This window comes from Triturus cristatus, chromosome 8 (genome assembly GCF_964204655.1).
Source record: "Triturus cristatus chromosome 8, aTriCri1.1, whole genome shotgun sequence".
NCBI classification, from domain to species: domain Eukaryota; kingdom Metazoa; phylum Chordata; class Amphibia; order Caudata; family Salamandridae; genus Triturus; species Triturus cristatus.
In genome coordinates, this window is record NC_140591.1 from 774,378,509 (window position 1) to 774,402,118 (window position 23,610).

The 23,610-nt window shown below is 39.0% G+C and overlaps 1 protein-coding gene across 1 annotated transcript in view; it reads right to left on the reverse strand.

Moving 5' to 3' along the window:
• The window catches only part of TUBGCP3 (tubulin gamma complex component 3), a 370,876-nt gene that overhangs the window by 52,205 nt on the left and 295,061 nt on the right, over positions 1-23,610 (reverse strand). Inside the window, exon 17 of the mRNA XM_085622213.1 lies at positions 16,069-16,204. Within this exon, the coding sequence (XP_085478339.1) occupies positions 16,069-16,204 (136 nt within the window). The remainder of the gene's footprint in view (positions 1-16,068; positions 16,205-23,610) is intronic.

Sequence of the window (23,610 nt, forward strand, 5' to 3'; positions counted from 1 at the left end):
ATTTCTAAAAAATATATTCAAAAGAATGAAAAATGTACAAAATGTCTGTACTCGAAAGGATGTTTTCAAAAAAAAAGGAGGAAAAAATTGACAATTTAGTTAATGCAAATATACCTTCAGCAACTGAAAAGATTTATATAAATAGAAAAACAGCGTTTAAAGAGATACGTAGAAAAATGTTTCAGAGAAGAGTTATGTCCAATTTGATGAAGGATGTGAAGAAATATAAGAAAAAGACAAAGTTGTATAAAAGAAAAAAAGAAATAGAAGCCATTGCAGCAAAGGCATTAGAATTAAAAAGGAAACTATTCATTTTAATTTTGAATAGGATGCGTACATTAGACAAAATGGTTAATGTACTGAAATCACATAGCAAAAGGAAAAGAGTAGTGAACAGAACAAACTTTTGTAAAGTGTTTTTAGGAAAGTGGATGCATAGTTCAAGTAGTGAACCTTTTTTTAATGAAGAGAGCTATTTTCAAAGTAATAGTTTGCTGCATGCAGTTGACACCAGAGGTCGTTCTTACGAAGTAAAAAATGGTTCCATAATGGAGAAGGAGATAATGGTTCAAGAGATGAGGTACAAGTGATGGCAGATGAGGCTATGGGGAGACGTCCTAAAGCCCCAGTGTACACTTGGAATTGTAGTAGTATTTGCACTGTGCGTCAGGAATCTATTGACAAATTTCGAGAGTTTCTAAGAGAATATAGTAAAAAAAGTATAAAACAGAAGATTAAGGTGCTTCAAAGTCTGGATCCATGCAGAGTGAGAGAGAATACTGGTTTGCAGGGTCATTCTCTGGCTTGTCTATCTAGAAAAGTGTGCAATAGTGTTTTCCATCATTTTAGGATGCTGGCTGTTCATCATACTGAAATGAGAAAGTTTGTGAGACGGTTGTATTTTGCCAAAAGTCCAGCAATAAAGTTAAATGAATTGAATAGGGCTCTGTTCCGAGGAACGGTATCAGATGTAGAGAAGGTTGTGGATGAAATTCAGTTTTGTTACTTTGGTCCTGAACAAAACAGTGCAGAGAAGGACACAGTAAATGAGGAAGAAGTGGAAGAGAATGTAGAACCCTCTGTAAGTAACACATTTAATGATCATATAACAAAATTTGCAATAGTCTCTAATGAAAGACCAAATTTTACTTGTATTTGTTGCCGCAGAACTCATTATAGAAAACAAACTAGGAATGTTGATCTCTACAGAAAGAGTGAAAATGAAGATAATTATAAGTGGAAGGATTTTGCCACATATATATTTCTGAAAAATTGTTTTGATTTGGGTGAAGATCAGCGTATTTGTAAATACTGTTACAACAAGTTAGAGGAAAATAGAATGCCGACCAGAGCTGTACATAATAATTTAGAATTGGATGCTATTCCTGCTGAACTTTCTGAATTAAATACATATGAGTCTATACTCATTCAATGTGTTCATCCGTTCCAGACCATAGTACGTATGGAGCCCAAAACTGGCAAATTGCCTCCTTCTGATTTACTGAGAGGTTTAAAAGGAAGAGTGGTGTATTTGCCCTTGGATTTGAAAAAAAATATGGAAACTATTGATGCGGATACTTTGGAAACTGAACCATTAATTATTCTGGTTAATGGTGTACCTACAAAGAATAAGAAGATTTGGCAGGAGCTGGTAGATGTGCGGAAAGTACAAAGAGCAAATTTGTATTTGAAAAGGAATAACAAATGGTATGAATCAATTTATATAGAAGAAGAAGAAGAAGAAGAAGAAGATTTACAAGAAGACACAGAAACACCAACTGGACAAATTGAAAAAGTGGACAAGTCAAAGGAAGAAGAAATTTATGAACATTTTAGCATACATCCTCTTCATTCAAAAGAAGTTATGGGAGATAATATTGATCTCTTTCAGATGAAGAAAGCAAAAGGAACTCCCGTGAGTGTATGGGAGGAGAGCTTGGAAGCTCGATGTTTTCCCCAGCTGTTTCCTAAAGGAAAAGGAGGACGATACGATGAACGTCCAGAACAGATTCCAGCTTCTGAGTATCGGACTACAAGACTATATGCTGAAGATCCCAGATTTCGACAAAGTATTCCTTATTTGTTCCATCTTTTATTTGAAAGCGACTTGTCTGCACTGTCTTATGCAGTAAATCACATTTTAAAAAGTGGAGTACATTTACAAAATGTGTCTGCTAAGGATTTTATGGAGAAAGTGCAGCACCGAGATGATCATTTGGAAACACAACTGATCAATCTGATGGCTTGTCAGTGTGGGACAAATGAATATTGGTACCGACGCCATGGTGAACTAAAATGCATGTTACGGAATTTAGGAACACCAACATGGTTCGTTACCCTAAGCTGTGCGGAGTACGCTTGGGATGATTTACTGGATTTTCTACGAGAGGCAAATTCAAACATTAAAAACATTGAATACAAGACAGCAGGAGAACTGTGCTCATTGGATCCGGTTAATGTTTGCAGATATTTCAATCATAGATTTGAGGCTATGATGTCCTTCATCTGCAATAAAAAAAATCCACCTCTTGGAGAAGTAGTAGATTTCTTTTGGAGAAAAGAGTACCAGGCAAGAGGTGCTCCTCATATTCATATGCTGTTGTGGATCAAGGATGCCCCAAAGTTTGGAACAGATACTGATGAAGCAGTGTTATCTTTCATTGAAGAATATGCAACATGTGCTATACCAAAAAGCACAGAAGAGAAAAAGTTAAAGGAGCAAGTTTTACGTTTCCAAAGTCATCGGTGTGGAAAATACTGTCGACGGAAATACAAGAGCAAAGATAAATACTACACTAAATGTCGATTTGGATTTCCTAGACCTGTTCTTTCAAATGGAAGAGTCAACAGTTTTATGTCAGCTGTGAGACATACTATCACAAGGAAATCACCTAAGAATACCTACAACCTAAAAAGAAAAGAAGAATCCAAAAATATAAATGACTACAACCCAGTCATTTTATCCATGTGGAACGCTAACATGGATATACAGTATGTAGCTGACAATTCCATTGCTGTTGCTCGATATGTAACGTCTTACATTACGAAATCAGAAAAAACAGAATTGAAGGAAATGTGGGAAGAGATTTCTCACGAGAAGACTGTCAGTAAGAAGCTGTACAGTTTCAGTTTGAAGATGGTATCGCATCGAGAAATTGGATCCTACGAATGTTCAGATAGGTTATCTTCTGCAAGTCTCTACTCGAAGTCAAGAAGAATAATTTGGGCAAGTTTAGGCCTTGCAGCAATGAGAAATCGGGTACTGAAATCTGTTGGAGAAATTGAATATTTGGCCGAGAATGACCCAGAAAGTACAGATATTTTGAAATCAAACATGTTGGACACATATTATCCCAAGAGAAGTCAACATCTGGAGAACATGTGTCTCTATGAAGTGCTGCAGAACTACATTTATTCACGGAAAGCCGCAGAAGACATCAACAATGGAAAATATAAAGTCGTTGGTGAGGAAGGATGTTTGGTGAAGCAAACAAAAGGAAGTTTGATAAATCACAGGAAGCTGAGTTGCGACACTACTGACAAGAAGGAATTTTACTACTTGGCTCTTTTACAGTTGTTTAAACCATGGCGTACAGAGGATGAACTACTGAAGTTATCTGCAAATGTTAAATGAAGAAATTGAACAGGAAACTACAATTGCAGCAGAAATAGCTAGAGACAGTTCTCAGGACAGCCAAAGTTCAGGAACACTCAGTCAAGATCCCCTAGGACAACCAATCGTTGAAAATGAAGCATCAATAGCCATGAATGAAGTGGAAACGGCTATGAATCAAGCTCAAGAAGAATTTATAGACTTAGAAAATTTGGAAAGACAACTGAATCAAGAGCAGCAACAAATTTATGAAGAGATCAGAAGCAAAATTGAACACGGATTTCTACATGAAAAAAAAGAGTGCTCATGCACATCATTTCATCCAATCAGGATGTATGTAAGCGGACAAGCTGGAACTGGAAAAAGTTTCCTTATAAAAGTCATCAGAAGCTACCTACAGCAAAAAACAGATTCTACTTTGTCTTGTGTGGTTACTGCTCCAACTGGGTTAGCAGCATATAACATAAAAGGAATCACTTTACATCGTTTGCTAATGTTACCAGTGGAGCATGAGAACAAAATACAATACAACAAGCTAACTGGAGAAGCATCCTTGGAAGTTTCAAGAGTATTGAAGAAGATGCAAGTTCTCATTATTGATGAGGTGAGCATGGTATCAAACTTAATGCTTGCCTTTGTGCATTTAAGAATGCAGCAAATTTTGAAGACAGACTATGACATGTTATTTGGTGGAAAACACGTCATAGTTTTTGAGATCTTTTGCAACTTACTCCAGTTAAAGGACAACCAGTGTTTAGTACTGTCACACATGAAGACACGAAGAAGTCATTGGGAAGCATCGGAAATACAAATATTTGGTCCTTCTTTGAGTACAAGGAACTTACTACTAATATGAGGCAAGCAAGCGATGAAGAATATGGAAGTATTCTGAAAGATATCAGAATTGGACTACTCACAGAAGTTGGCAAAAAAGCATTACAGAGTCGGCTGCTACATAATTTATTTCCAAAGGAAGAAATAGTTGCAGAGAAGATATACAAGAACATTGCAGAAAACAAAAGTGTCATCTGCTTAATGCCAACTCTACGTGAATGCTCAATATTTAATGAGGAGCTTTTGAAATTGGAAAAGGAAGAGATCAGGAAATTGGAAGCAGTGGACAAAATTGAGGATGGAAGAATTACTGTCACAGTAACAGGCAAACTGAAAAATAAATTGGACTCACTAGAGAAGAACATCTCCAAAACAGCTGGATTAGAAAAAAATCTATATGTTTGCATGAACTGTAGAGTATTTTTAAGAAGAAATTTGGATGTTGAAAAAGGTTTAGTTAATGGAGCTATGGGAAGAGTTGTGGGTTTTATTAATTATCAGAAAAAAGATGGAATTGAATGTTTAAAAATAAAATTTGATCAGATAGAAGAAGTTAAAGATATTTGTCGTTGTACAGTTCGTTTCATGCTTGTGAAAGACTTATATGTACGTAGGAAGCAGTTTCCGTTTTCTCTAGCATATGCTGTAACTATTCACAAGTCTCAAGGATTGACTGTAGATTGTGCATTTGTGAACATTGGTTCAACTGTATTCAAAGAAGGTATGGCATATGTTGCTTTGTCACGAGTGAAAACATTATCAGGTTTATTCATGATAGAGTTTGATGATTCAAAAGTTAGTGATGATACAAACTGTGTAAAGGAGTATAATAGATTAAGAAGAAGCTATGCTCCTCATTTAGGTCAGTGTCCTGTGTTGGAGAAACGTGTAGTTTCTCGTAAAAGAAAAAATGAGAATATCTGTAATGAAGATGTAGAGAAGAGGAAAAAAAAGAGGAGTGATGTAATTGCAAGCAAAAAGAAAAAGGAAAATGAAGAACAGGTTGTAGGATGTCATTTTGAAAATAGCTCTGGTGTCAACTGCTACGCAAATGTAGTGCTGAATGTTGCATTTTATCTGGAAAGTTTGCAAGAGCAGATAATAGTAAATCAGGGAAAAAGATTCTGTTCTGAGCGGAGTGTCCTTTTTCAAAAGCTGAGTAAAGATAAAACTCAAATAGAAAGTGCTACTGAAATTAGAAAACTTTTAGATATATGTTCAGGACGAACACAGTTTTCTCAAAATGTACAGCAAGATGCACAGGAATTCTTGATGTATTTTCTTCAGGTACTGGAAGAAGAAGGGGTTCCCATTGAAAATGTATTTGGTCTCTCTTATAAATGGGAACATAGTTGTGAAAACTGTTATAATATATGTGGCTCTAATGTTGATAATGAAAGGTTTATTTATTTGACATTGCCAGACAGTAAAACAGTCACTTTTGCAAAATTAGTTAAAGATGCTAATCATAGCATGAAATGCGGTGAGTGTAAATCTGACATGTTTTCAACATTAATTTTAAACGAATACGGAAAGTATGTAATTTTAATGATGCAACGATGTAGAGCTGATGGTTCAAAATTGGATACTTTAATAAAGAAGTTTACAGGACAGCAATTATCAATTTCAGGAAAAACTTTTGTAACTGTTGCAATAATTTTCCATGATGGACCTACTGTTACTTCTGGACATTACACAGTTTATCTTAAATGTGAAAAAGGCTGGACACTGTGTAATGATTCCCAATTGATTTTCAAACAACGTTTGCCTTTTGATTTAGCAAATTCCTATCTAATCTTCCTGAAACCTAAATTTTAGAGAAACTTGGCAAGATCTGGACAAAATAATTTTACCATTTTACTGGATTACCATTGGAAATTTCTAAAAAAAAGATTTTTTAAATTATCATTTGGCCTAATGGAAAGATAACCAATTGTAATGTTGACTTTTTTAATTTTTAATGAAACTTTCAAAAACCAATAATTTAGAGATAATCGGTAACATCTGCACAATTTAAATTTTGGAATGTTATTGGAGTGCCATTGGAAATTTTTTCAAAAATGATTTTAAAAATTACTATTTGGCCATGCGGAAAAGTAACCAATTCTATTGTGGACTTATTAAATTATTAAAAAAAAATTCTTGAACCAAAATGTTACAGAGAATCGGTGAGATCTGGACAAATTAAACTTTAGAATTTTATTGGATTACCGTTGGAAATTTAATCCAAATTTTTTTTTAAAATTACTATTTTGCCTAAAGGAAATGGAATCAGATGTATTGTGGAGTTATTTGAGATATAATATTGTGATTATACTTCTGAAACAAAAATATCAGACGGTATTTTAAAGAAATAAGTATTTTTTGATGATATTTTTTTAGAATATTATGCATTTCTGTAATGTTAAGTTTAAGTGAGAAGAGATTCTGGGCTTTTTTAATACAATCTTTGAGATTGTTATTTTTTTTTGCCCGCTGTTAAATGATGAATGCAATTGCTTTCACAATTTAAAGTGAAATGCAATATATTCTGAAAACAGCAAAAATAAGGCAAAAATATTTTTTTAAAAATATGTAAATACGAGTACTGTATTTTAAAATGTTTAAAAAATATTAATACTCTTCTTTTTTTTCAGATTGATATAGAAAATTTTCGAAAACTAGACCCATTTTTAAAGGAATTTTTTTTTTAAAAAACAAATGAATAAATATTTTTTTGAGTGGGTATGGTAAGTCAATAATAATAATTGTAGTGTTTCAAAGTCCTTGTAATGTGATTATTGATTTTTAGTGTTTTAAAAAAAAAAAAAAAAAAAAAATTACGCGTACGGTAAAAAAAAAAAAAAAGTTTTTAAAAATATCTATAAAAAAAAGATGAAAGATAAGGTTGGCTCTTAAAAGAGCCGTTGTGTTCATGCAGGGAGAGAGGAAAGAAAGAATGGGAAAATTAGTCTCTGTGACAAGTGTGCTGATCTATTTTGAGGTCCACTAGGGAAACACTGGTCTCCCTATGACAAATTAGATCATGACAAGAGGCACATCGAATATCAACCCTCAGAAATCGAGGGTTAATTTCCAGAGGGCCAGCAAAAGGAGATGCTCCCCCCACAGATGAAGGGCTCACCTGACCTGCAGAAGAAGGAGTCAGCCCTGCAGATGATGGTCCAGGCTGAGCTGCTGTGGATGTGCTTGGTTGACTTTCTGAAGGGTTACCTCCAAAAAGTCGAGCATGTGTCCTTCTGTGTACATCCTTGAGGTGTCTCTTCATGGTATGATTCCCAAAGGAATACTTCCTGTCAGGATTCCCTCTTGAAAGTACACGCTTACACAGCTTGCAAGTCACTAAGGGTGCATTTACCTTTAGCTGGCCTTCAGGAAAAGTAAAATAATCCCATACATAAGAGGTCTTTTGTTTCCTCGCTCTCTGCCTCAAGGTAGTGCTGCTAGTGCTAGCCTCACTCTCAGAAGAGCTCTGCTGGTCTGCCATCGTATCACAAAGACAACCCAGCTCCTTCTCCTAAGGGATCACAAGCAGAAATGAGGGGAATGGGTGTGGTGTAGGAGAGTTCTAGAACTGAAAGTAGTTTCAACCAATCAAAAGTTGTGTTTCATGATCACATGACCTTCCGTACGCTTACGGTACGCTTACGGTACGCTTACGGCAAAAGTGCGCATGCGCGTAAAAAAGACACGCGCTTGCGCGCATGCGCATAACAGTCACTACCCGACACTTCCGCGTAACGTGCGCGTGTAGCGTACACGCGTACGCGTCCTACGCGGAGTACGCGCGGCTACGCAAATTGCGTAACTATACGCAAACAGCGTAGAAAAATTACGGGCGTTGCGTAAACCGTACGCTTACCGTAAGCTTACGGTACGCGTACTAAAAAAAAAAAAGGAAAAAATGTATTGCTAATAAATTTTACCTTTTTGTATTATAAAATATTTTTAAAAAAACATATTATAGAATTTTAAAAATTTAACCACAGTCTTAAAAAAAGGATAGAAAATTTTAAAAAAAAATAAGTAAAAAAAATAGAAAAAAATACATAACTTAGCATTTAAAAAACCGTACAAATTCACTGAAAAAACCATAGGTTTCACACACGTTATAGTTAGGAATTTGCATTTAAAAAACCTTGCTAATTCAATGAAAAAACCATAGGTTTCACACACGTTATAGTTAGGAATTAGCATTTAAAAAACCTTAGAAATTCAATGAAAAAACCAAAGGTTTCACACACGTTATAGTTAGCTGGACATTTTACTCGTAAAAAACCATTGAAATTCCCCCGTTATAGTTAGTTAAGCTAACTATAACTCGCGCGCCCGCAATGCACTGCTGATGACGTCACATATTACATCACTCATGACATGGTCAGTGACATCACTCATGACATCACTGATGACATCTCAAATGACATCACTGATGACATCACTAATGACATCATCCTTGTGATAGAGTGGCAGACCTCCTCTCACCCTAATATAACCTTTGATACACACATTCATAAATAGAGACTAAACTTTTCAAAACAATGGACATACCAATACCAGTTACAACAACCTCTTCAGTAATTCTAAGATCCACATACACATCCACTCATTCACCAACAGTCCTATACAGTCACTCATACATGTACTCACTCATCATATGTACTCATACACCTATACATCCTGTTACGCAATGCCACTCATCCGTAGAGTTACTCACACACATAGTCACTCATGCTAATAAAGAATCAAACATCCATTTACTTGCATATACAGTTATACACACACCACCACACTTACTTCTACAAAAACTTACACATACTTAGTCTTTTAAACAATCACTTATAGAAATACATACTTATTCATACAGGAACTCTTTCAATCTCTCACTCTCACATATACTCACTTATATACACCAATAGTCACATATACTAGTTTAAAACATATGTAGTTACTCATAAAAACACTGTAGAGACAGTCATTCACTCACTAACACACCCATACACAAACTCATCCACCCATGCAGTCCCGCACACATACTATCTTCAACACATACAAACAGTAAGTCACTCATTCATGCACCTATGCACTACGTAATACCCCCCATCGAACCATAAAGACATCAGACACTTATACTGATACCCAAAAAACCAACTAATAACCTATATAAACACTCATGTAGCTGCTCACCAACCCATGCAGCCACTTATACACAAAGTGAAAGACTGATACAGATATATACATATTTAAACATTACTCACTAAGCCATGTATTCACTATGATACACCTAATCAGTCAGTTACACAATCAATTTTTCAAAAACAAATCATCCATTTAGACACTTATATACCCATTTATTCTTCCATCGACCTTGAGATATACATATATAAAACATATTTAATTTTCAGAAAAACACACATTCACTGGATGATGTCATCAGTGATGTCATCAGTGATGTCATTTGAGATGTCATCAGTGATGTCATGAGTGATGTCACTGACCATGTCATGAGTGATGTAATATGTGACGTCATCAGCAGTGCATTGCGGGCGCGCGAGTTATAGTTAGCTTAACTAACTATAACGGGGGAATTTCAATGGTTTTTTACGAGTAAAATGTCCAGCTAACTATAACGTGTGTGAAACCTTTGGTTTTTTCATTGAATTTCTAAGGTTTTTTAAATGCTAATTCCTAACTATAACGTGTGTGAAACCTATGGTTTTTTCATTGAATATATATATATATATTATCAAAGCTACCAAATACCCAAACGTACAAGGAGCACTCGGGCCTCAGCTGCACACAAGGAGCCTTGATAGGTAAGCACGCCTCCAACACAACAATTCCTTTCACTGTTCAAACTGCCCTGGATGCCTTAGGGCACCACCCCCTTAATTGCATAGATGCACGCCCTGGATGGGCTTATGGGACTTGTAGTGCCTCACGTAGCGCAAATGTTCAGCTGGTAACCTTTCAAGCTCACAGATGGGCCTCGTTGTGCGTGATTCGGGCAAAATCCATACGCTGCTGCCCCACGATATCGGCCCATTATTGAAGACCGCATGGCCCCCGGTTCTCTCAGGGTGGTGCTCCTCCCGCGGCAGGGTCACCGCGTAAATATCAAAGCTACCAAGTACCCAAACGTACAAGGAGCTCTCGGGCCTCAGCTGCACACAAGGAGCCTTGATAGGTAAGCACGCCTCCAACACAACAATTCCTTTCACTGTTCAAACTGCCCTGGATGCCTACAGTCACTCATACATGCAGTCAACCATCAATAAGGCATTATCATATGCACTCACATATCTATACAGACACTCACAACGCCACTCATCCATAATTACTCACACACCTAGTCAGTCATGCAAAGAATCAATCACACTCCCATTTACTCACCTATATAGTTATACACACATCACCTCACGTATTCAAACAGATACTAACACATACTTACACTCTTATACAATAACTAATACAAGTGCTCACTGATCCATACAGCCACTCTCACAATCACTCACTCTCACATATAGTCATTTATACACTCCAACACTCACATATACTACCTTTCACATATGCAGTTACTCACATGTACCACTGAGGCATCCATTCACTCACCAACACACCTATACACACACTCATCCACCCATAAAGCCCGTCACAGATGCACTCTTGAACCCATACACCCAGTGAATCATCCACTCACACATCTATGCACAGAGTCACACCCTCCCACCCACCCATACAGACACTCCGGTACCCATACATATACTCAGAGAACCAATCAAACTATATAGATACTCATTTAGCTACTCACCAACCCATGCAACCGCTTACACACCAACTGACAAACTAAACTGTGTGAATGTCTGTATCAGTCACTAACCCATGCATTCAGTAAGACGCATTTAATCACTCACTTATACAGTCAGTCACGCACCTACTAAACAATCTATCCTGACACTTATACAAACACTCATTCTTCGATACTCCTTGGCATATATATAAAACATATTTAAACTTTATAGAAATACACAGTCACTGGATGATGTCATCAGTAATGTCATTTTGAGATGTCATCAGTGATGGTACTGACCATGCTATGAATGATGTAATATGTGACGTCATCAGCAGTGCATTGCGGGGCGCGAGTTATAGTTAGCTGAACTAACTATAACGGACGAATTTCTCTGGTTTTCTACGAGTGAAATGTCTAACTATCTATAACGTCTCTGAAACCTGTGGTTTTTGCAGTGAATTTCTAAGGTTTTTTAAATGCTAATTTCTAACTATAACGTCCCTGAAACCTATGTTTTTTTCAGTGAATATATATATACATATACATACTTAGAAACTCAATACATTTCACAAAAATTGCACTTTTAGGCACAATGCTAAAAGATTTACATAATGTTTAGTGCTCTCCAATTAGGAAAACAGGTAAAGCTCTACACATTACATTCTAAAAGTAAAGAAACAAGTAATAAAGCATTAACCATTCATTACTTGGTATCTAGCCCCTCGGCTCAAGCTTCAACTACTTTAGCGATGCTAATTCTCTGGCCTGGATACACTATTGTCAGACACCACAGATCACCAGTTTATGTAACCACAGTCCTAATCTTGCCTAACTGTTCCTGATGGTCTTGGCTGCCTCAAACATTCAGGATAAAGCCGGGAATCGGATGACCAATTCCAAACTTATAAGAGTACACCCAACTGCACAATGACTGCGTAACAGGCTGAGGTCCAATACAGCCAAATTCGAACGCCTGGGAATCTGAGATGTCTCCCTTAACGACCTGATAGTTCCACCTCTACGTCCCCCCAATAACTGCAACGAATACCAGGGCCAAACAAGAGCTAAAGGTGACGGACTGCCCAAAACTCATCATTCAGGGCATATACTCCTCATGGCGCCAAGGGAGTCTACAAGCCTAGTCCAACTTCCACCCAGCCAAATAATTGTTTGCCCCTTCACCCCTCTTTTGCTATTTACAATGCCCCACAGCCTAAGAGTACAATTAAGGGCCCGCTATCGTCACCAACGAAGCTTGGAGGAGAGCATTTACCAGAAAGAAGGGGCCACTCAGCTTTTTAAACAAGACTGGCTCTTCCTCCAGTAGCCTGCCCCTAAGTGATAATTTTGGCCAATGTGCCTGAGCTAACTAGAACCCAAAGGGAAACAATGGTCCAACTTATGTCAAAAGCATGCCACTGGTTTGGTAAACATGTGGGGTGATCATTTCTCGAATCATAATGGCAAGAAGGGTGGGCAGGGTGGGGGATTCAAGGAAAAGCCTTCAGGGGGATTGTGTGATAGTAAACTTTAACTTGCATTCCACTTTTCACCAATTGTTAAGTTTATTACCCACAGGTCTCTCATCGAATTCCCAAAGATATGCGCTAAAGCTGGGTTTTTTCTACAAACCAGTTAGGGCCAGTACTTGGGAGCAAGCCCCGTGGTTCCTCCCAGTTACCCTCACCCAGAGCCCCAACTCCCCCCCCCGAGCCAATCACTCATTTCCCTCCCAATTCAAAACCGATTTACTGCACTAACAGACCTCGAAGCCTGCGATTGACAGAGGAAGAACAGGAGGACTCTCACTTCTGTACCCAGTAGTAGCATATCAGGGTAAGAGAATACCACACAGTCTATAGAATTACCTGACCAGACTCATCAGATTAAGCTAATCAGTTGTAATATTGCAGGTCTGAGCTCCAAATTGACTGATCCTGAATGGTTAAATATTGACACTAACTTTGACCTGATAGGTTTACAAGAAACATGGGAAATTGGACCTATCTACTTAGATGGCTACCGCTCTTTTAATACTCCCGCGTCAAAATCAGGCCGTGCTAGGGGAGGGATTTTGCCGTTGCAGAAAAATACCTTAAGGTTGGAAGTCCTGTCAATCTACAATGACTCCCCTTACTATAACCTCCTACACCTTTAAGGCCCAGGTGCCAACACCGTTCTTATAATTAATTATTATAATAATAACTTTACGTGCGATAGGAAAATGGTTGTTGATCTGCTGGAAGGGAAAAGTAACGCACTTTTTAACAGATACCGAACACTTTATGGGCGGGCGATTTTATCCCACACAGTTGTTCTTTTAAATAAAGCAGTATGTGGCCTAAACGATGAGGCAGGTGAGCCCATTCCTCATTTCATGCGTAACCCTTACGGGGATGCACTGAAGAGACTCCTTTATCATTAATGACCTAGAAATCCTGAACCCTATTGACACAAGCTCAGGTATGCTACAAACAACATTTGGCATTTCTAGCTGGGGGTCAACTATAGATTATTTGATAGCTTCGGACCCTCTTGAAAAAAACAATCTGTAACGTCCAAATAAAGTCTTTTAATAACAGTGACCATGCCGATACTACTGGCAAATTGGTATGGGAAGGTATTTACTCGAAGCAGATGAGGCATATCAAACCCATGATAACCAGGAATAACAGGATTATCCTTAAAAGGGCTACAACTCACAAAGCACATAGTCCCTATCATGGTTACAAATAGGCAAAATTATATAACTATTTCTTTAGAACCCAACTCTGAATCAACTAATGTAACGACTGCCTTCAAAACAGATCCTCATCGATAAAAAAAAAAATCACTTAACTAGGAAAAGCCCTACTGCTAATTTTCTAGTCCCCAGTTCGACCAAGTCTGCACAAGGTCCCTTTCAAACTTACATCAGACACTTAGAACCATCTCAAGGGATGTGGATCAAATTGAGCTTCTCTGACATCAGTATAAAAAGGCTAGGAAGGCCAGACTTAAAACCCTGAAGGAAGAAGCATGGGACCAAGTGCACAAAGCCGCCATTTCAAATAGCTCCAGCAACTTGTGGAGAGTAATCAATGCTTCCTTCCTCAAACCACCTACAGGCCCAAGTCTAGATTGTCACGTTGATGAAGAATCTTGGGTTGCCCACTTTTCTTCAATATTCAATCCATCTGGTGGAGGAGAGAACTCACCGCGGTTAGCTAACTTGCCAACAACTAAATCCACTCTTTTTTAACCACCTTGAGGTCAGGGAGACACTTGCACAGTGCTCATGCAACCGATCCCCTAGCCCCGATGGTACCCCAATAGATTTTTTTCTTGAACAGCCGGATCTATTGGGACCGGTGTTGACAAATGTTTTTAATGCAGTGACAGCCGTGGGCCAACCAGATTCATGGTCGATATCTATTTTATTACCTATTTATAAGAAAGGAGACAAATCCGAGGTAAAAAAATTACAGATCTATTTAAGTTCTCGACAGTACCGCCAATCATAACCTAGAATGCACTATGAAAGGACCCTCCCCTCTAGCCACTGAAGCATCACCCCACCTGACGATGGTTCGCACCTGAGTGGAAATGTCGACTCTTTTGGCCGAAACTAGTCGCTAGAAAAATCTTTAACAGAAATACAAAGTAAATCTTGCATATTTTATTTTGCTTGAAAGTGTAACAAATTGATTGCTTTCAATCTGCTGTCTAAATGAAATTCAAGTCTGCTGCCTGCTAATTGAATTGTTTAATAATCTAATATATTTTATGATTATGTAATCTGAAATTATCAGAGAGCTGTATTTGTTATTTTCCTCAATATCTGTTATTAAGTTAAAGGAATCCAAATAAACTATATTGAGGGACTAACATCACAATGAACCAAAGTATTAATGAAGGAAGAAACAAAATAATTCCCTTTGAGAATCACTTATGTTAAAATGATGTCACCCAAATGGCTAGAATGGATACAGTTATTGCCTATGGGTGGGATCCTTTAAGGCATGCTTTCAAAATAGAGAGGCTACATTTTTAAGTCGGTGACCTGGGGGAAAGGGTATGTGTGACCACACGCTGGATGCGTGGGGATACTTTGGTTATTAAAGAACAAGGTTTACAGCAATTGGAATGTAGAGTGTGTATTTGAACTGATGGGTGGGGAGCTGTGGACTTTCAATAAATGTTTTCCATTTTGAAAAACTGTGTCAGTAATGGCAAACAAATTCATTTTGCACCTTGTAGGTCTGTTTTATCAATGACAATTTAACTAATGTTAGTGTTTTAGTCTCTGCTTTGCCCTTCACTTCCTATTCTACCCAATCCTCTTAGTTTCCCTTATAGTTCTTATAACAAGTCTACTACGTCATTCTGCGCACTCTTTTTCTGTAATGGCAGTAGAGGCTCTGTGGACGGGCGGCAGACTAAAGATTCCCTCCTTTCACAAATGAGGACTCTGGGGGTGGACAGTAGGAAAGCCTTCCAAAGCTGCTGGGAGCTGAGGAGACTTGCTTCCTCTCCGGTTGAACCCTGGGTCTTTCATTATTAACTCAGTAATACAGCATTTTAAGTACTAATATGACCTGTCCACATTTTGAAATCTACTTATTCTAAATTATTTTTTTATGACAGGTTATTTCTACTGTAAACCTTCTACCAATGCACAAAAGACAAAAAAGTTTTATGTTTCAACACGGTTTGGAGCTCATGTTTTGAAAATAACATACTGCGCATTTCTGTTAGTGGGTCCAAACTCCACCTCAGTTTACTTGGATTTTCTCTGAAACCAATTGAGAACGAGTAATAGAGTTAGGCTTGTGTTTAGGAGTATTCATACCTGGCATACTTTTCAGCAACTTTGCATTGCACATGTGTCCTTTCCATATGTCAGTAAGAATATACTCCATCCGCTTGGCTCGCCACAGGAAGTTAAATACCCTGAGGTAATGGCTCATGCATTCCCGCGTGAACACCTGAAATAGAAACGGAGCAGGATCTTAAAGAAGAGGTCTGCTGATGTTCAATAAAAACACCTCCGCTCACGAATTGATTTAACTGAGCAATGCTTAAACCACAAAGGACAGAGTGATCAATACCGCCTTACTCTGTGGAGACAGAGCAACCGCAAATCAATACACTCAAATTAGACTGTACACAATGGTGAAGATCACTAACGTACTGGAAATGGAAATCTTCAAACTACAAGTAAATACTCTGTAAAACAAGCCCTGCAAACCTTATGAAAGAGTACTGGAAAAATTCAGCTTATTCCCCAGATCAAAAAAGTAACTCGCTTGTTGCCATTCCTTTTTTGAACTGTCCCTACAACATCAAATCCTCTTATTCCATAATAAAAAGCAAAGAGCGTTACTTCAACCAGTGGAAGAAAAAACACCTCAATCAAATAAAGAAAAATTAGTAATCTATATTAAATATGGGGCTCATCTATTTCTATCTCTTGATGAGATACTAACAATTTTGCGCAGCAATGATGCTGTTGGGCTCCCACTGCAACACACTGCTTTCCTCAAGCATGTCTCGGCGCCTAAACATTTGGATTTCTCATGACCCACACCAACCAGTTCTTAATTTGGTCCTAAAAAAAAATATCTTAAAACCTTTTGACGCAGCCAAGCCATAGAAAAGTGGTTGTACTCGAATTAATGAGACGAGTATTTTGTACTTACGGCCAGCTCTTTTCCACAGTCCTAGATTATCAGTTACATAATTTAGGCAAGACTTAAATTTATGACCAATACATCTTCTCACAGATTCCGCAGAGGTGTTGGCCCTAAAAGTAATGACGTAGCTCTATGAAGTTGCAGCGCATACCCATGATGTCAACGCCACCTTAACTTACTGCACCATGGGAGCAAGAAAAAAATATGGAGCCAGCCTTTCAGAGTTATAGTGTGAGGAAAGCATATTCAAGAATTACAAAAACAAAATAAGATCAGATTGACCAACCTCCTAGCTCTACTCTTGAGGCATGCGCTGCTCACGAGTGCCCCCCACAATGCATGGACAAAAGGAAATCTGAAGAGGAACTAAAACCAAAAATTCATTGGTAAACAGCAGAGAACATACTATAACAAGCATTTGCAATGCAATAGGTCTCGCATTATTTAAGTTTGAGCTATTGGCATTGCTAAATAATGCAACACCAATAGCTCAAACTTTAATAATGCGAGACTTATTGCATTGCAAATGCTTTTTTTGTGTGTAGTGGAGTGCGATATAAAGTAAATTGTATGATTTTTCATTAGAAGAATATCTAAACCTCCCTCGTCTCTCAGGCGACCCTCTGATATGAATTTTAACCAGCTCAACACTCCCCTTCCACTGCCAATGCGTTAAAGTGACACCTTGCCTGCCCACATTCAGCATCATTTATTTAAAGACCCAGGGTCACCATCTCTTCCAAGTCACCTGTTAATGAGGAGTGTTCGTGTGCTGAGAGCGGGCCAAGGTTTATAGCGAAAACAACTTGTTTTATACAGCGCTTCAAATCAAAGACTTGATGTCTCCAAGCGCTGTAAACAATAGGTGTTCCTTAACTCCAACTGTATGGCAGCTTATAGCTTCCCTATATAAGGACGAGCGGCAGAGAAGACCTTTTGCGGGATTCAAAGTCGTTACCTCCCGGTACTAGCAGATGTTAGTGGTGAGCGTTTAAATGTGGATCATCCTGCTGATAGTCGGGTGGTTTATGGCCTTTGAAACAGTGCGCACCTGGAGCCCTTCACTCCCTTCTGGTTCATAAAACAGCGCGGTCAATTATTGTCCGATAAAGGCCCCGCACTGTGATTTACATCGCCTGTACCGTTAATCGAAGTGGGTTTGTCCGGTCGGTTCATTCAGACGGACTGTTCTCTTGGGGGCATATATTCCCCTGTCCCAGAAATAATTTACTATGTGGCGGAATCATTCGAAATGTTAGTGAAACAAGAAGCCAGTGGATATGTTCTCATTTTTATAAGTAAACCAAGAATGGCGCCCGAAGGCTCTGTGCAGAAATAACTCATGATAAAGGCCCTATTGTCAAGAAAACATGAAGGAAATTTGGGGACAGCAATATAATTAACTTCCACTGCACGTGTGTGAATTTGTAGACGCAAATAAGAAAATTTTGATTTTTCGAGAGTTTGGAACTGCTTTGTGCTGTGTGACGTGCTGGAAAACGGGGAATTTTATTTCAGGCAGTTTTTAGTAAATGTGAAAAGTATGGACGCGCTGCTTCACACACGGAAATACATTTGGTAAAACTCCCACACCCTTACAAGTTGAATACATGCCAGTTTTATAACTATCAACTATGTTATCGGTATGTTGATATAGTAAACACACATGGGAGAAACTGACTCGCATTAGAAATGGCACCGGAGAGCGGCGCATGCCGTTATATTAAAAGGCGGGCATCTTTTATTTTACCCGATAGGGCCCAAGAAAACCCTGGCTAAAATATGTGAAAAAGACAAAAAATTGGCTCCGGCACCAGAGGAAGGAGTACATGCTGGAGATGTTGGTAATATATCATTCACAATCAGTGTAGGGTCCGTTCGTGGACAGATTAATAATGCAAACCATGTTCGGAATGTGTAAATGGGCCGCAGTGCAATAAAAACAAGATGTGGAAAGAGCGTGAAGTAAAGTTACTAGTGGCGGGGAAATAGTAAGTTTGGAAGCGCGGGTAGCCCTGCGCGTGCCCTCTGAAGTCTCTCCGTGTACATTGCCGTCCGCATTCCATGGTTGATTAATACCTAACCTCGAGAAGAAACAATTTCTCTTTGCTCAAAATGGAAAGCACCAGAAAGGCAAATATCGCACGACTTAAGCAGCAATGTTGGACGGAGTGATTACCGGAAGAAGGCACATATAGGAGCCAGCGCAGGGTGAATGCTTGTGACCGTGTTAAAACTTCCCTAGACTGCCTAATCTTCTTAATTAGACAAGCGTTGGCCGCGCGCGAGCGGCTGGAGACGCAGTATGTGGTGGGGGAGGGGGAGAAGCGGGAGTTGTCAGTTGTGTGTGCGCGTGCGTCATCGTGATCGCGATCGCTCTAAAAGCGAAAGTGATCGCGATCGCGATGACGCACGAGTTTTCAAAGTGCTGCTGGCGGCCGGCTGCGCGCGTGCACGATCACGTGAACGCAAGCATTAGGCCAGCCAGCAGCACTTTGAAAATCCCACATACAAAATGTCTCTTTCGAGCCAGCGCAAGCGCTGGGGCTCAACGAGACCTAAAAATAAATGAGGATATTTTTAATGTTGCAAAGAATTTAACACAGTCCTATTTTATTGTTGGTTTGCATTAAATGGGCCATGTTTTTGTTTACATGATACACATGTTGATCACTTTACTCACTAGTGTGCATCACACTATAAAGCTACCGAGCACTCTTTTTTGTCACTGGCACTCATCGTATATTTAGGTTTCTATATATTTGACAAATTAAAATATTTGTTTATGACATTGATGATCTCAAGTATTGGGGACCATAGTCTCTAAAAATAAATGATGACCCCAAGTCACTAGTGATACCGGTGTTGCCGATGTTTCTATTAGCTACTGTTACATACACACCACCATTTCCGTACCGCAACTGCAAAACATACACACAGACAGCAAACTGCCATAACCCCCCCCTCTTGACCGTTTATAGCCATCACAAAAAAATATTTACTTAAACTAGCCCAGACCTATTGGCTTTAGCAACGCTCGTTTTATTCGCAAGGGTTTGTGGGATTTGGTCAATCGTATTATACTGCAATTCATAATGTACCATGGATTTCCAATTTTCCACCTAAGAAAGTATTTACAATTACTCTTTCTTGGACCCATGCTTTAACATAAAGTAGCTGTGAATCTCACGCTATTTGGAGGGCTGGTTTGAGGATCTGTCTAACAGGTGCCAAGGATTCATACTCTCGTTCTGGGTCTGCGCTGTAAATCGCGGTCTGTTGACTCGCTTTGAGTGGAAGATGGCCATTCAGTGACAGCCTATCAAACTAGTGGCACCGAAGCACTTTGCTGCATCCTCTAAAAGACCATCTGAACTGGGCAAGCGCTAGTCATTTCCCACCTGCAGTGCACACGTCCATGCATTGTCCTCTGTGCAGAGCATACTGTACAAAATGTTATGCCTTAAGTTTAAATCGGTTTTATTTCTGTTTCACTAATTCTCTAATATATTGTTTGCATTTGTTCTGTGTCTTTTTCAATATGTTCAAATTAAATATCTCTACTTAATAGGTCTGTAATTAAACCAGTCTATTTAAATATTTATTATAATAAAACTGCAAAAAATTTTCGGGCAGGCAGATCCTTCTTCAGGTGGTCAAGTTTTTCCTAATCAATGTGGCCAGGGGCGTGAGACAGGGCTGAGGAATGGCCCGTTCCTGTTTTCTCTGTACATTAATGGGTTGGAGAAGCAGTTTGTGGACCTCGGGCCAACTGCTGGAGGGTAGATGGCCGTAGCGTCCCTGCTTTAATCTATGCGGACGACACAGTCTTGATGGGCTTCAGTGCTCAGTGGACTGTGTCTGTAAATACAAGACAAGTCAGAAACCCATGTTATGGTTTATGGGGCAAAAAGGAAAGAAAACCCTGCCTTTGCACACAGAGCATGTGCTGTCCCTACATTCACTTATTTAGGGGTTCTCTTTGACAACAGTCTTACATGGAGACCTATGTCAACCTCTAACCGAACGCTGTCTATGTATACCATGATGTGTGCAGGCCCGACAACGGCAATACCAATAAAACCAAAGTCAACGTATTCCATAACCTATGCCCGCATAACAATGTCAATACCCATAAATGCATTGTCAATGAATGCCATAACCTATGCCTGCGCAACAATGTCGATACCGGCTGAAACTATATCAATATACGCCATGATTGAGATATGCATAACAATGTCAAAATCAGTAAAGACAATATCAATGTACGCTGTAACAACTGTATGTATAATATTGAGGGTGTCAGTAAAAACATAAATGGCTGCCACATTATTCATAAGAGTTTTAGCCAACTTGTAACATTGCTTTCGGATTCCACCAAGGTGACCTCCCTATCAACCCAGAGTCAGAGATATGAGGACAGACAGGCCCTGCGACCCAAACACATGGTTATTGAATGACAGGTCACAGGTGGGGTGTCGCTTAGTCCAAAGAAAAACAAGCAAACAAGGAAAACCCTGAAGGATCCCACAGACAGATAGTCTAATCACAAACAGGTCAGAGGAAATTGGCCCCAATAAAACCCATCTGATCAGAGGTGCACGCTCCTCAATAATACCACAAAACTTGATGTCAGATGTAGATAGAAACACTCAGCCAATCAAGACAAGACATGCACACCACACATAGTGATCGGGGGGGGGGGGGGGGCACACACACACACCCTGCTCCCATATTAGATGACCAAAATTTTTATTTATGACTGAGATGCTTTTCCAAGACTGCAGAATTGTTTTATTGTACCTCACGAGATACATAAATTATTGGCCGAAATTTTGTACAATGAGAGACTTTCTTCAGGCGCAACTCTGTTTACTCACTCACTGGCCATTGCGTTTAATAAAACCAACTTGTTCATGTTTTGCCAACTACCTAATCTTTTCATTCAGATTTAGGCAACACTAGGATTGATAGATGTCACCATCACTATTTTAAGGGTTTTCTATGTATGATTCAAGGCAGGGCCATCTACTTTCCACTTCACCCCTCCCACAAACCCCAGTTACACTCTACTTTCCAACTTTTTGATATGGACAATTGCTCATTCCCCTCCATTATTTGTTAGGGCACCAGCACTGGTCGCCTCCGATTCTGTTTGGTCAACCCTCCCTATCTTCATTAGTTAACTTTGATCCCTACTACTCTGGTATACCTGGTTTACGTCAGAAGTCCTCATTGAATTTTGGCATGAGTGTGACCAGTGCCCTCCTTCATTGAAGGGAGGGAAGTTTGAAGTGCACGATAGCCTGCACTGTGTCCCCGAATACAAGCAGTGATGATGGGTGCTACTGGCAGACTCCTATTGGTATATATGTATGTTTCTATTTTAAGATAAACACATTGGGTTTCTTATTCAAGAGGGTCATGGGGTGGTCAAGATACCTGATGTTTCTCAGTTATGTGAAAGGTAGAACAAAAATGTTAACTACAAATCTGGTATTTTAACCAACTATGGCACCCCCACCTCCATGATGGTGTGAAAACAAAATGTTACTTTGCTTAGAGCTCTCAAACGTCTTGCACTGGCTCTGCCTGAACGTATTTTATGTCCACTGAGATGGTGCCCTGCCTTGGACTTTGCCCTGAATAGGCAACACAAAAGTAGGTTCATCACTACCAGTACTGGACACAATGATAATAAATTGAGCTCTAAAGCCTGAACAACTTGCAAGAAAGTAACTGTATGTGCAGGAACACGTTGAAGGTAGTATTTTTTTAATGGAAAAGAAGAAACCATAAGGAACTGGTCCTGAATGCATTACAATGTATGTACAAAGTAGCCATCTTCATTTTGGTGCCTTGGAAGATGCTTTTCCCTTTCCTCCACCAGTTCCATTACCTTTCACCTTATGTGGCTACAAAGAAAAGTTATTTCCCTTCTACAACCTCACCTCATCTCCAAATGGGACAACATCTAAGTAACTTCAATGTCCTAACTTCCAAAGCACTAAACACACTCCACATTTCTATGAAGTCTCCATAAGTGAAGCAACCTTTCTGGATAACTCCTCCTCTCTAAGCTTCACTTCTCATGTAACCACACAATCTTCACCAAATCCTCCTTTCTCCCTCCTCCAATCCTCCCATTAGACTTCACCAGGTACTGCCTTGTTATAGTGCTACATAAAAACATCTACAGAAGAATAGCCTACATCCCCAACAATCACCATTAGATTCTTCAGAAATGTTCCAAATGATTCCATAGAACAGGCCTAGATCATAAACAACCTCACCCAAGCTGCAGATACGGATACTGTCCTAAACAACTTCAATTCCACTCAGCAAGTCCTTCATGACAGTCACACTTCTGCTTGAACCAAGGAGAAACAAAAACTCAAATCTCTTTGGTCTACACAAGGTCTTATCTCAGCAACAGCAAAAACATAATAAGAAAGCTCAGAAAGACCTACTGGCCCTCTTAACTGTAAAAGACAAATACATGCAATACACACAAACTTAACAAATGCAAGGCCAAATATGGATTCAACATCAAGACTTCTTATGACAATGCGAGGGAATCAATGTTCAAAGCAGTCAATCACTGTGTGCAACCATTCCAACCATCTAATCCTACGCAGTATTAAAAAAAACACCAAAATCACTTCACCATGAACAAAACAAATGTCTGCCACAACACT